Source organism: Sapajus apella, unplaced genomic scaffold (genome assembly GCF_009761245.1).
Source record: "Sapajus apella isolate SASKATOON/1434 unplaced genomic scaffold, GSC_monkey_1.0 scaffold36, whole genome shotgun sequence".
In the NCBI taxonomy this organism is placed as follows: domain Eukaryota; kingdom Metazoa; phylum Chordata; class Mammalia; order Primates; family Cebidae; genus Sapajus; species Sapajus apella.
Window position 1 is genome coordinate 28985758 of NW_022436976.1, and position 13174 is coordinate 28998931.

A 13174-nucleotide genomic window follows, 5' to 3' on the forward strand; every position below is an offset into this window, starting at 1 on the left:
AAATAACTTTGCTGTCCCTTCCTTTTTGTTTTGTCCCTGTTACCCATGCACATATAACGATTCTTCAACTCTCAAGAGTCTCAACCTGGGCTGCACTTGGGGAACTTCTAAAACTAAGGATGTCAGGCCAGGCGTGGTGGCTCATGTCTGTAATCCCAGCACTTTGAGAGGACGAGGAAGGTGGATCACCTCACTATAGGTCAGGAGTTCGAGACCAGCCTGACCAATAAGATAAAACCTCATCTCTACTACAAACATGAAAATTAGCTGGGTGTGGTGGCATGTGCCTATAGCCATGGCTACTCAGGAGGCTAAGGCAGGAGAATTGCTTGAACCTGGGAGGCGGATGTTGCAGTGAGCTGAGGTCATGCCCCTGCACTCCAGCCTGGGCAACAGAGCAAGACTTTGTCTCAAAAACAAACAAAACAAACAAAACCTACAAATGTCTGGTCCTTACCCCCAGGGATTCAGGTTTAATTGATTTGAGGTGCAGCCTATAGATATCAGTATTTTAAAAACTCCTCAGGTGATTCTAACGTGCAACCAAGGCATTTTTCGGTCAAGAACAAATGTTCTCTGTACAGTGCCCACGTGACCTGGCCAATTTGGCCCCTGGTCACTTTCTAGCATGTAACTTTCACTACTCAGTAAATAATGAATGTAGGTTAATTATTAATATGTTAAAAAGTAAAAACCAAATTAATGACAGGATGAAAAGCAATAAGACAGTCTTTTTTCTTCTTTCAGATAGAAGATCTAAAGAGTTTAGAAATGAACTTCTAAATCACATGCTTTAATTAATAATAGTCTTAATAATAATGATAAGCATGATGTTAATAATATCCTGTGTGACAGGCATGGTGCCAAAGTGTTTCATGTGCCTCATTTTATTTACATGCATTATATTCCCACTCCCCATTCTCAACATATATGCAGCTGCACACCCCCCACCCAATTTTCTTTCTCACTTTCAGACTTTGTCTCATGCTGAATTTCTGTCTGAGAGATCTCTTCCCTGTTTGCCTAGTTGAAAAGAACTTCAGGGCCTGAGGCAAGCCCCATGCCATTCACAACATACACACTCATGGAAAGGTAAATCTCTCTCCTACCTGGCCTCCTTCAGCACTTATTTTGTGTGCTACATATTTTGGCATTAACTCAACAATTAATTTCCCTAAAACTTCCTCCAGTTGTTTCCTATACATAAGTCTTATTGTCACTTTAAGATTGAGGACTCTGGGAGGACTTGACGCATCAATATATACGTCAGTCACCAGACATTTCTTGAGTACCTACTAAACCCTAGGATTGTAGATTTGGCCTTCAAGGAGCTCACCATCTAACAGGGGAAACTGATGGATAAACAGAACATTCAGTGCTACCTAACATGTTCTCTATTTGAGGCATGATTGGAGTGCTGTGGAGTTCTGAGGCTGGCTGGTGTGATTGGCTCTCCCAGGGATGGGTCAGAGGAGGTGGATTTTGGCCTCTTCAAATCCACTGTCCACTCTGGGAGGCTGACCAATGTGCACCCCGTCTATGAACTGATTCTTCAATTCATTCACTTACTTAATCACAACTACTTACTAAGTCTCTGTAATATTTAAGGCATGAGCCTGGCTTCAGGGGCTACAGTGATAAACAAAATAAACCTGACTTCTGCCCTGAAGATTATTATCTCTCAGGAAAAGATAGACCTTAAATTGTCACAGGAGATGTGGGACTGAATATATACACTATAATCTAAATATTTGTGTCCCTTCAAAATTCATACTTTGAAATTCTAACCCCAAGGTGATGGCATGAGGAGGTGGGAAATTCAGGAAGTGACTAGGTCACGAGAATGGAGCCCTCATGAATGGAATTTGTGCCCTTAAAGAAGGGACCTAAGAGACTGCCTAGCCCCTTCCACCATGTAAGGACACTGCAATAAGACAGTCCTGTAAAAACTAAGAAGTGGACCTTCACCAGACATTGAATCTGCCTTGATCTTGGACGTCCCAGCCTCTAGATCTGTGAGAAATAGATTTCTGTTGTTTATAAGCCTCCTGATTTATGGCATTTTGTTATAGCAGCCCAGATGGACTGAGATAATATAATTACTAGTTGTGAAAACTGCAATGAAGGAAAAGAAGTGTTCTATGAGAAAATAATTAGGAGAAATGTGACATTTTGTGGAAAGAATTTAAGTGAACTAGAGAGATCAATTGAGTTAATAAATGAGTTCAAATGAAGGAAAATTGAAATAACTCGTCAATTTTTAATGTTTTTCTCATTATTTCAGAGTGTCTACTTATCCTAACAATTGATAATGTTTCTATGAATGAACAAATATTGTTATTAAAGAACTAAGAGAATTCTGATCCTACCTGTTTTATTGGGCATTGATTGTCTCAGGTGTCTACTTGCCTTGTCTCTCATATCCTATAAGTAATCCCTGGTCATGGATTGAGTCATTCTCAGTTTTCTATTTTATTTTATTTTATTTTTTGATGATCCAAAGTGCTGTGAGCAGGACAGAGCTTCTAATTAACGGGCAACACACAGTTGCTGAATAAGTGATTGAACTTTGTAGGTAATAGAATAGTTGGCTGTAGATGGCAAGATCTAGTCTAAGGCCTGGAAGAGGGCAGAACAAAGAAAAAAGTGTGCTGATTTGCATCTTGTCTCAGCTGAAAGAAGTCTGTATCCAATAGTCAGTGCAAGAGGCAACATCCACAGCATCTGGCCCAGCCTGTGCCCAGAGGCCCTCAGCAAGCTTGCGTCTGTACTTTCCAACCTAGACACGAGGCCCCTCCATTCTCAGGTGCAGGATTGTCACACTCTCTCCTCCTTTCCTGGGTGCCTGCTCTGCACACAGACCAGGAGCTCCAGCAACTCCAGCTCCCATCTGTTTTGGCTTCTGCAGAGGAAATTTCCCAGGGAGAAAGAGGTTAGTATATAGCTAAGAAGGGAGGGCCTGTCTAGTGACGAACAGGGAGGGGTGGGTTGGACCCTTGGGAGGTGGACTGGCCTCCTCTTCTTAGGTGGACCGACCGCAGCTTGTTGGAGGTGTGAATAAGTCATGTAGGGTCTTTGCTCCTTTGTTAGTCTAGCGGTAGCAAGGGCAGTTCCCCTGCAGAGATAATGGCAGAGAGGCTTTTAATTGCCCCTGGGGTCTCTGTCCAGGGAGCTGCAGAGCTGCTATTGAGGAGGGAGGGCCATCTGTTGCCTGAGAGTGGTCTGCAATCCCTCCTTGGGGAAATGCCTTCTGGTAGCCAACCAAGACCTCTGTGCTCACTGCCTTGCACTTAATTTGAAACTCTGGATGGAGTGGGAAGAGGTCTCTGGGAGCTCATCTCATGAAAGTGGAATCTGCAGTTCCATAGAAGACGGATAGCGGAGGGAGGCAGGAGGTGTGCTTTTTTGGAAGAATGACACAGAGTCACTGGAGGCTGTGAAGAGTGGGGAGCGCTGGCCCACTAAGGAGTCAGGGAAAAGGTTTAGCCAGACACCTCTCTGGAGAAGATTGCTAAACTTTTAAGGATCTGCAAATCAAAATCCCTCAGACTCTGGCAACGGAGCTGCGGAGGGTAACAGACTCTGCACGGAGCATCCGAACACATGCACTGACCATGGAATATCTGGAAATCTAGCTCAGAGAATCACCCTAGCCTGGGGCTCAGCCTGAGTTTTGGACACTGTCATATGAGAAGGATAGACTAATCCATGGGTTTTTTTTCTATCATTATTTTTTTAATCACAATTTCATTTTTCCTAAACGAAATCTTACATGGACCCCAACCTCTAAGTCAGATGAAAGTGGAGCTGCTCTGTTTGAAGCTGGATGCCTGTCAGGCTCACCCTCCTTGCTAGGGCGGTTCTGAGACTCCAAGGCTCCTCAGATCACAGTGTGAAGATCATTGGATTGGATTATCTCCAAGTTCCCTCCAGCTCTGTAATTATACTCCTGATGGGGCAGCCACAGCAGGGCTCTCTGTCTCTTTCTCCCACCTCCATGGCTCGGTCCCCATAGGCAAAGGCTTGCGGGGAAAATTCCCAGGGACTGTAATGGGCCTCCAAGGAATTTGACTGCCCTACCTCAGACTTCCTTGCCAGCACAGTATCTATCAGGCTGAAAGTTCAGTATGATAGCCCCAAGGCCACCTGTTGTCCATACCTTGCTTGGAGCCAGGTTGATGGAACACCATGAGCTGCCTGCAATGAACTGAGTCCACTGCCTGCAACTGAATGCAGGAGGAATGGGACCTCAGGAACAGCCCTCTGTCTCCTCCCTTTCTGCAGATCATTATGTAATGCCCATTCCTTCTCTGATGCCCACCATGTGTGCAGGTGTCTCAGCATGCCTGCCACTGAGCCTGGCCCTGGACTATGGAGAGGCAAGTCTGGGTAGCCCATACTCCCTCTCCTCTCTGCCTCTATGCTGTGTGGACAGGAATCCAAGAAAGTCACTGGTTCTAAGGGACCTTTGAGTGCTATAATTAAATTACTCTGGCAAAGCTCACATCTGTTCCTTTAAGCCAGGCCAGGTTGATAACCATGAACTGGTACATATCCTACTTTCCAATCCCTAAAAGGATAGTTACTAAAGTTGTCTGAGACCCTTTACTCTCAATTCCCAAATTTCCTCACTCTTAGGATGTGACTCAGTAGGGTGTACTGATTCAGAGATTGGGTCTTGGGTACAAATCCTGGCTCTTTCATTCCCTAGCTAGGTGACCTTGAACAAATTATTCAACCTTCCTTCTGCTCTGGTTTCTTCATCTGTAAATTGGGACTAATAATAGCATTTATGTCATAAGGTTCTTGGGGAAATAAATGAGTTCATATACATGCTACTATAATGGCTGTTACTAATAAGGCTTAGTTATTTTTTTTTGTTCATTAATCCTGGAACAGTCCATATCCTGCTTTAGAAGTCAGGAAAGCCCTGGGCCCTGGAGCTGGGCTGTATCAGTCCAGAGTGGTTTTCTTTTTCTCTCCCAATTCACCCACCTACCAGGCAGTGCCTTTTTCCAATTCGCATAAGGCAACTGTGTGCCAGGCTTGGCCCTGAGAGTTGGTCTCCTTGGTTTGTATTCTCTGCATGTTCCTTCATGAAGTCTTTGACTTTCACTCACCCTCTTGGCTTACCTCTTTCAGCATCCCTCCCACAGGACACAGGCAGTTCACTGAGACCCAGATTCTACCCCTTTTTGCTCACAAAGGAGGTATCTGAACAGGTAACAACCCAGAACAATCCTCTACCAATGAAACATCCCACAGGAAGCTGTCTCTTCTTTTGCTTATTATAATAGAGCCTACCACGGGTGTTAACTAGTTTAATCCTCCACACTACCTCTGAGGAAGTTGCCAATATAATCTCATTTTACAGGGTATGCCCAGATGGGAATTGGCAGCATTAGAAATTAAAGATCTGGGCCAGATGCGGTGGCTTAGGCCTGTAATCCCAGCATTTTGGGAGGCCAAGGCGGGTGGATCACTTGAAGCCAGGAATTTGAGATCAGCCTGGCCAAGATGGTGAAACCTCATCACTACTAAAAATATAAAAATTAGCCAGGTGTAGTGGCTCATGACTGTAGTCCCAGCTACTTGGGGGACTGAGGTGGGAGAATCGCTTGAACCCAGGAGGCAGAGGTTGCAGTGAGCCAAGATCGCGCCATTGCACTCCAGCCTGGGTGAGAGAGCCAGACTTCATCTCAAAAAAATAAGTAAATAAAAACTTAAAGATCTGTTTGATACCTGAGCTATGCTATCCTGCCTCCTATTTGGAACAACTCTTCAATGAGGAAATAACAACTCACCATCATCTCATTTTTAAACCAGGTCTACTACATGAGGATCCCCTTGAATCCTAAAAAAATTGATATTTGTAGTTTGAAGTTTAGAACACTTAAATTCAATTTTGCATTTAAAGATATTAAGCTTCAAACTACCAACTGCTCACCATGCTGCTATCCTTTGTTTAGGTCAGAGACTCAGAAATTCTGGGGGTAGGAAGGATCTTGAGGCTGTCTTGCCCAACTATCCCTTAGAAGAATAAATCTCTTCCATTACAACTCCCTGAAAAGTGCTCATCTATCCCCCTCCCTCACTCCCGCCACAGTACACGCAGCAGAAACTTCTCCCTCATTAAGCCCTCATCCCTTTGCTGTAGCTTCTCTCCTTTAGTCCCACAACTTAATCTCAGTGGCCATAGAATGCAAGTTTCATGCTCTCTCAAATGGTAGTTTATGTGGGATTCGTCCTTCCTAAGTCTTTCTTCTCCATGTCAAAAGTTCCCAGTCTTTCCAGATCTTCTTCTTAGTACATAGGTTTGAGCCTTCCCACATCACTGCATTGCCTGCTTTCCTTTATCAGTATCTGGTGAAGTGTGGCACCAAGAACAAAGATCCTGGTGCGCCAGAGAAAAATCTTATCCCAGGCTCTTGACTTCTGTTATCCCATCTTTCATTCTGGGGGCATCTGAATCAGGCCCCCATTGAGTGAACTGGGATGAGTGCTTGGACTGTTTCTTTCACATGGCCATTGGGCCACATGGCTTCAGCACCATTCACCCTGTGCTCAACATTTTGTTTTCGGGGGTCAATTGTAATACCTTGGATTTGCCTATCTAGGTTTCTTTGTTTTGCCCTTTGTGTTTTCTTCATTGAAGTAGCCAATTTAGGTTAATACATACAATGATTAGGTAGCCCATATGTTTTGTCATCAATGTATGTACCATTCAAGCAATTTCATATGCTTGAAAAATTGGGAGCTTAGGAATTGGAACATGCATAGAGATTCTTGGGGCAAAAAGGAAAGTTAGATGAGAAAGCTAAACCCCAGAAAGATGTAAATAATCAGTGTCCCACAGTGACTTACCAAAGTAGCTGGGATGCACATCCATGTCCCCAGAATTCTTTGCTTTTAAGGGATGGACTCTTTAATGCTTATTTGATAACTTTCTTCCCTGGTACCAGTTGGTTTGTGGTGCAGCTATCTGCATTTAAACCTTCCTTGCCCAAACCTTGTTTTTAGTCATAACTCCTTACACTATAATGATACCTACCTATCTCTTTTAGTGAGTTGAATTGTGTTTCTCCAAAAGATATGTTCAAGGCAAACCCTCGTTACCTGTGAACACGAGCTTATTTGGAAATAGAATTTTCGCAGATGAAATCACATTAAAATGAGGTCATGTTGGATTAGGGTAGGCCCTAACCCAGTGACTGGTGGTTCTTATAAGAAGAGAAAGAGAGTTATAGAAGGAAGAATGCCATATGAAGGCAGAGGCAGAGATCGGAGTCATGCATCTATAAGCGAAGAAATGCCAAGGATTGCTGACAACCACCAAAAGATAGGAGGCGGCATGGACCACATACTCTCTTGGTCTCTGGCAGAAACCAACCCAACCAACACACTTGACTTTGGACTTCTAGCTTCCAGAAATCTGAAACAATATACTTCTGTTGGTGCAAGCCACCCAGTTTGTAATGATTTGTTATGGTAGTCCCAGGAAACCAGTTCATTCCTCCAGGAATGAATCCTGTTGTCCATATACAACTTGGTGAAAAACAATTCTCCTCTGAGAAAAGGTCTTGATGGCAGGGAAAAAGCACAAGAACCACTGAGTGTGATGGGTGAGTAATAGAACTCTCAAGGGTGGCTCCTGGTTAGTGGCTAGGAGGGCTCAGAAAAGAGGGACTGGGAACCCGAAAAGTCCTTTCTGCACTGGCCCCTTTGAGCTGGGCCAGGCTGAAACTGGGTGGGGATGCGTAGGCCTTACCTTCTATCTGTGTTTGCTCACAGGCAGGTCCCTGGTGACCCACGTGGCACTGGCACCTGCAGCTGGTGCCCTGGAGGACGGGCACCCCTTTGTGGAAGCAGGGCCCACAGCGGCAGCTGTTGAATTCCATCAGATACTGGTCCAAGGCGCGGCGCAGGTTCTGGCGTTTGACCTCTAGAGGCCCCAGGCTTGTGTGCCTTAGCAGCTCATGGATAGGCTGCATCTATGGGTACAGAAAGACCACAGGGCTCCTCTCTGGGCTCTGTGTACCTTCCCAGAGCCCAAGAACTGGCTACCAAGCTTCTAGAAGGCCTGCTACATGTTAGGCACAGACACAGACACCCAACCTCTCCCGCTACCTTGGATCCTCACAGCCACCCTGTGACATAGGTATTAAACTCCTCCCGGCAGAAGACACTCAGGCGTAAAGTGTTTCAGTGACTGGCTCAGAATCACACACTTATTAATAAATAATAATGAGGATCAGGTTTAGAGAGAGGTTGTTAAGAGTCCCAGGCCACACAGCTGGGACGTGAACCACATTTACCTAGCTTTTGCCATGTGACAGGCCTTTCCCCTGTATCATTTCTCTTGATCACACAATAATCCTGAGCAATGTGTGCAATCCTCACTAGAATCACCTTCTTAACTTGAAACCTGTGCACTCCTAATCCCAGAGTAACAGGTGAGCTTAGAAGTTATCTGTGCCAACTCATATGCCCCCTCCACCACGTTTAAGAAGCAGGAAAAGTGTGTGTTTTGATTGTCAATCTTCAATGCAGGAATTAATAGCATCCTTGATAGGTAGAGTTGTTGTCATTGCTGAGCGATTCTCCTATTGGTGTAACCGTGACAGCTAGATGTGGCTGGGTGGGGGTTTATTTACATTGATGCAACCCATTCCAGACATGACCATAGTTCAGGGTTTCTCAACCTCGGCACTATTGCCTATCAAGTTGGCTAATTCTTTATTGGCAGGAGTGTGCTGTCCTATGCATTATAGGCTGTTTAGCAGAGTCCCTGGCTTCTACCCACTAGGTGCCAGCAGCCCCTTTCCCATTGTGAAAACTAAAACTCTCCTGACATTGCCAAATATTTCTCAGGGGGAAGAATTGCCTCGACTGAGAAGCAGTAGTGAAGCACAAGCAGCATTGAATCTGGAGCCAGAAAACCTGGCTTTAAACCCCAACTACCCTGCTTCCAGCTGTGTGATCTTTGGTACATGACACACAGAGCCTCCTTCCTCATCTGTATAGGGAGAATAGTCATCGCACCCTCCGGGATTATTGTGAGGATTAAGGGAGATGATACAGCGGAAAGACCTGTCACATGGTAAAAGCCAAGTAAATGTGGCTCACTTTCTAACTATATGACCTGGGACTCAACTCCCCTGTCTAAGCCTGATCCTCATTATCCAGAAAATGGGAATAATACTTAATTCCCAGATTTCTTATGAGGATCTAAAGAAGTACTGAATGTGAGATATTACTGTACAAGGGAAGAATGACATAAAATAAAGCACCATTTGTGTTAGATGCATGTGATGATAGAAAAAAAAAAACTAAAATCCTGTGTTTTTCAAACTGCATGCACATATGGTGCTTATCTTCAGCATGCTTATAATGTTACACATTTTAATACATTCATAAAAGGAAGGATCTTCTCTAGATCTTTAATTTTAAAGGAGAGGAATCTGAGGCCCCCAGAGGGGAAGTGATTTGCCAAGGTCACAGAGCTGGGCAGCAGTGGGACTGAGCCACATTAAGGCAGTCTCACTTTCCTGGAAACAGAAGTCAACTGAGGGCACTGGCAATAGCTTTGACTGGGTTCCTGGAAATGTGTGCAGAAAGACCTGTGGCAAACAGACTTTAGCCTGTGGTCAGGGGCTGCAGCTGAGGTCAGCAGGCAGGTAATATCAGGAATGGTAGGGCCCCCAGCCGAGGGGAGAAAACCACTTACTGGAAGTTCAGAGAATTCAGTCCCATTGTTAGGAAGTCAGTGTACAATAGGCTGCCCTGTTGGCCTGGTCAAAGATGACTGTTAGTTCCAGGGAAGCCCAGGACCATTGGGCAATTTCTCTTTGACCTTCCAGTGGGGCTCAGCACCCAGTTCCCCACCTCAGATCTCTCTCTCCCAGGAACCACAGGAAGAGAGGAAGCGCTCCATAGGGTCGGCTGGTGGAGTTGAAGGAGGAAAGAGAGGGGAGAAAAGGGATCTTAGGATGTTAGATCTTGAAAAGATATTGGCAATGATCTTGTTCCCATTTTGCAGATGAGAAAAAAGACTCAGAGGTCAAATGATACAATGTAGTCACAGAAGATAAAGAATAATGACACATCACACAACACAACACAGCAAAATAACATAACACAAACATAGCATAACAGGACTTCTACATCCACTAACTCTAAGTACTGGTTATAAATAAGCACTGCTGAACTCTGGGGGATACGCAAGTGAATAAGATTCTGTTTCCACTCTGAACATCGGGCTCCAAATAACCCCTACCTGTTCCACTTGTCTGTAATCTGTCTCTCCTTCAAATCACCCTTTATTGCCCTGTGAGCATTCTCTTTATAAAGCACAGTGCTAGCTGTGTTACCTCCCTGCTCTAAAGCCTGCCTGTGGCTTAATGCATCGGGTACGACTTCTCAGGGGGCAACATGAATTGTGAAGAGATTGAGGATGTTAGTGTCAGTCAAACATGACTTGAGTTGGACTCTATCATTTGCTAGCTTTGAGGTCTTATGCTGAACCTGTTTCTTCAACTGGCATTTACTAAGCAACCTCTGATTTCCCAAGTCTTGTGAAATATCTCTATGTGACAGAGCAGGAAACTGAGGCTCAGTGAGGGAAGTAACTTGTCAAAGGTCACACATTGAAAAGGCAGCTGAGCTGTGACCTAGATTATGTCTTTCCCCTCCCTCCCACCCAATCCTGCCAAAGTCTTGGTTCTTTTTTTCCAAAAGACTGAATTGGTCTTCTCCAAATGATGACCCTCAGTCTTCCCAGAGCTTTTCTCAAGGCAAATACCAAGTCATCTATTGCCTGTGAAAGTTTATATATTACTCCTGATATCAATTTTACAGTTTTTGCTCAAATCACTAATAGCTTGATGATAGCAATTTTCAAACCCCATGTGAATTACGGTTGTGTGAAAATGGTCTCTTACTTATTGAAGAAGAAATGAAATCAAGGTTAATCCATCTGACCTCTTTCTTCATAGAAAGCAGGGTGTTAGAATAGGCTTCTTGGTTTAACTGTAAGCATATGTTTTAAGAGGAGGACTGTATCCATACCTGGATTTTAAATATATGTAGAAAATTAGGCAAGAGTGGAGAGAAAATGGACGAGAAAATGATGATGTTTTGCTTCAAAGTCTGAAATGCAGTCTTTTTTTAAATGGACTACACCGCATATTGACAGGAGTAGTTTGGCAACTGATAGAACAATTATTTCCTTTGTGGTTAGAATACAGTTTTCCATACTTTGAGAAGTTAAGCATTTAAGGCAGGGTCTCTCAACTTCAGCATTATTGACACTTGAGACCAGATATTTCTTTGCTGTAGGGGCTGCTCTGTGCATAGAAGAATGTTTAGCGGCATCCCTGGCCTCTGACTCCTGGATGCCAGTAACACCTCCTTTGCCCCACTGTGGGTCGTGAAAAAAATATAAAAAATATTTCCAGATATTGCTAAATTTCCTCTGCGGAGCAAAATTGCCCCTAGTAGTTGAGAGCCACTGCTTTAAGAAGGTGCTAGAATAGAGAGAAGTAAGAACTGGATACGAAGTCCAAAGGTCTGAAACCCGAGCATTGCCACCTCTGAGCTCTGTGACCTCAAACATTTTCACATGATTTTTCAGAGCCTGTTTCCTAATCTTTTTAATGGGAGGGAATTGTATTTACGCCAGAGGTTCCTGTAATGGGGAGATGAGATAATTTTGGAGTGCAGCAGCCAATTGCAGCCTGGGTCCAAGTCCAACCCACAGCTTGTTCTTATATGACCTTTGAGCTAAGAATGACCTTTATATTTTTAAAGAGTTTTGATGAAGAAAAGAAAGAAGAAGAATAACTACTACTACTTGCAGTACTGCTTTGTGTATCATAGCTTGTATGTGGCCAACAAAGCCTAAAATATTTACTGTTTGACCTTTTACAGAAAAAGTTTGCCACCCCCTAATTTAGCCCATGTGATCTTTAAAGCCTTTTATGTATAAATGAAAAGCATGATTTGCCGAATGTGGCCTAATGCTGTGGAAATTCTGAGACAGCCAGTGTTAAACTGGGCACTGACCAGATTATCAGTTTCTGACCCCAGCTCCCTAGTGGCCTCGGTCTGAAGCCAGGCACAAGAAAGGCCACCAGTTCAGTGTGCCATTACATTTAATCTTGTTCTTTGATGGGCTCATAATAAGAAATATGAAATGATCTGGTCTGCTTCACTTTCATTCCTCATGGACGTAGAGTTTCTTCAACTGTGAAAAGACTTACCTCAAAATCGATAACAACAGGATAATACTTTAATGACCTCCCCCAGGAACGGTATGTAATGGTGCTACTGTTGTGTGTCAAGGCACCGATCGAGCCAGAATTGCCACCTCGCACCAGAGAAATGACGTTGTCCACAGCCATGGCCTTCCTGTCCTTTTCTGCCATTAAGAGGATAAACTGCATTAGCTCACTTCCCCAAAAGCCCAAGGACTGGTTGACAAACCCTACTAATGAGATTCAGAAGAAAATGGACACGTTTTACTTAGATATTTGCCATTTGACTACTATTCTGGGTTAGCTAGCAAGAAAAGGCAAAAGGGAAAGACTTAGACTCAGAAATAGACCCATCCTCTGGAGTCTACTGGGAGGACAGCCCAGCCCACAAAAAGGATGGGGAGGACAGGAAATGGGTGGTCATTCATTCATACACTCACTCATTTGTTCATATGTCAAATGTCTTCTCAGTGTCTACTATATGCCAAATATATTCAATCAAATATTATAGGTGCTAAAGATGTTACTGTAGGACTCAGTGGGCACAGTGAAAGAAACTAGTCAGATATACAGTAGGAGGTGTGAAGACAGTCAGGAAGAAAGGTAAGTTGTCTACAAAGGTAAGTGAGCATTTGCCAGGTGAATAAAGAGAGGATAAAAAGAGAGAGGAAACAATTTGACTTAAGGCCCTGAGATATAGGTAACCCACTGCAATGGGAATAGCTTGAACCTGTTTAATACTTATTTCACCCACTGCACTATAAACTTCTTCATTATCCCTGTATCCTCTGTGTCTCCCACTTGAAAATAAAAAACCTCAATACCTGTTTGATGAATGAATGAGTAAATGAACACATGAACACCCCAATTGATTTGTTCAGGAAATGCCATAAAATATTCCTATGCAATCCCTCTCTAAT

The 13174-nt window shown here is 43.8% G+C and overlaps 1 protein-coding gene across 2 annotated transcripts in view; it reads right to left on the bottom strand.

Annotated features, from left to right (window-relative positions):
• Positions 1-2448: 2448 nt before the first annotated feature.
• Positions 2449-13174, bottom strand: part of C8A (complement C8 alpha chain) — a 62767-nt gene continuing 52041 nt past the window's right edge. The window contains exons 9-11 of one of the 2 annotated variants that reach the window (XM_032296856.1): positions 12261-12418; positions 7769-7991; positions 2449-2902 (exon numbers count right to left, since the gene is read on the bottom strand). In XM_032296856.1, coding sequence (XP_032152747.1) covers positions 2751-2902; positions 7769-7991; positions 12261-12418 — 533 coding nt within the window. In that variant the 3' untranslated portion in view covers positions 2449-2750. Of the gene's footprint in view, positions 2903-7768; positions 7992-12257; positions 12419-13174 lie in introns of both variants that reach the window. The other variant, XM_032296857.1, reaches the window with a different exon arrangement.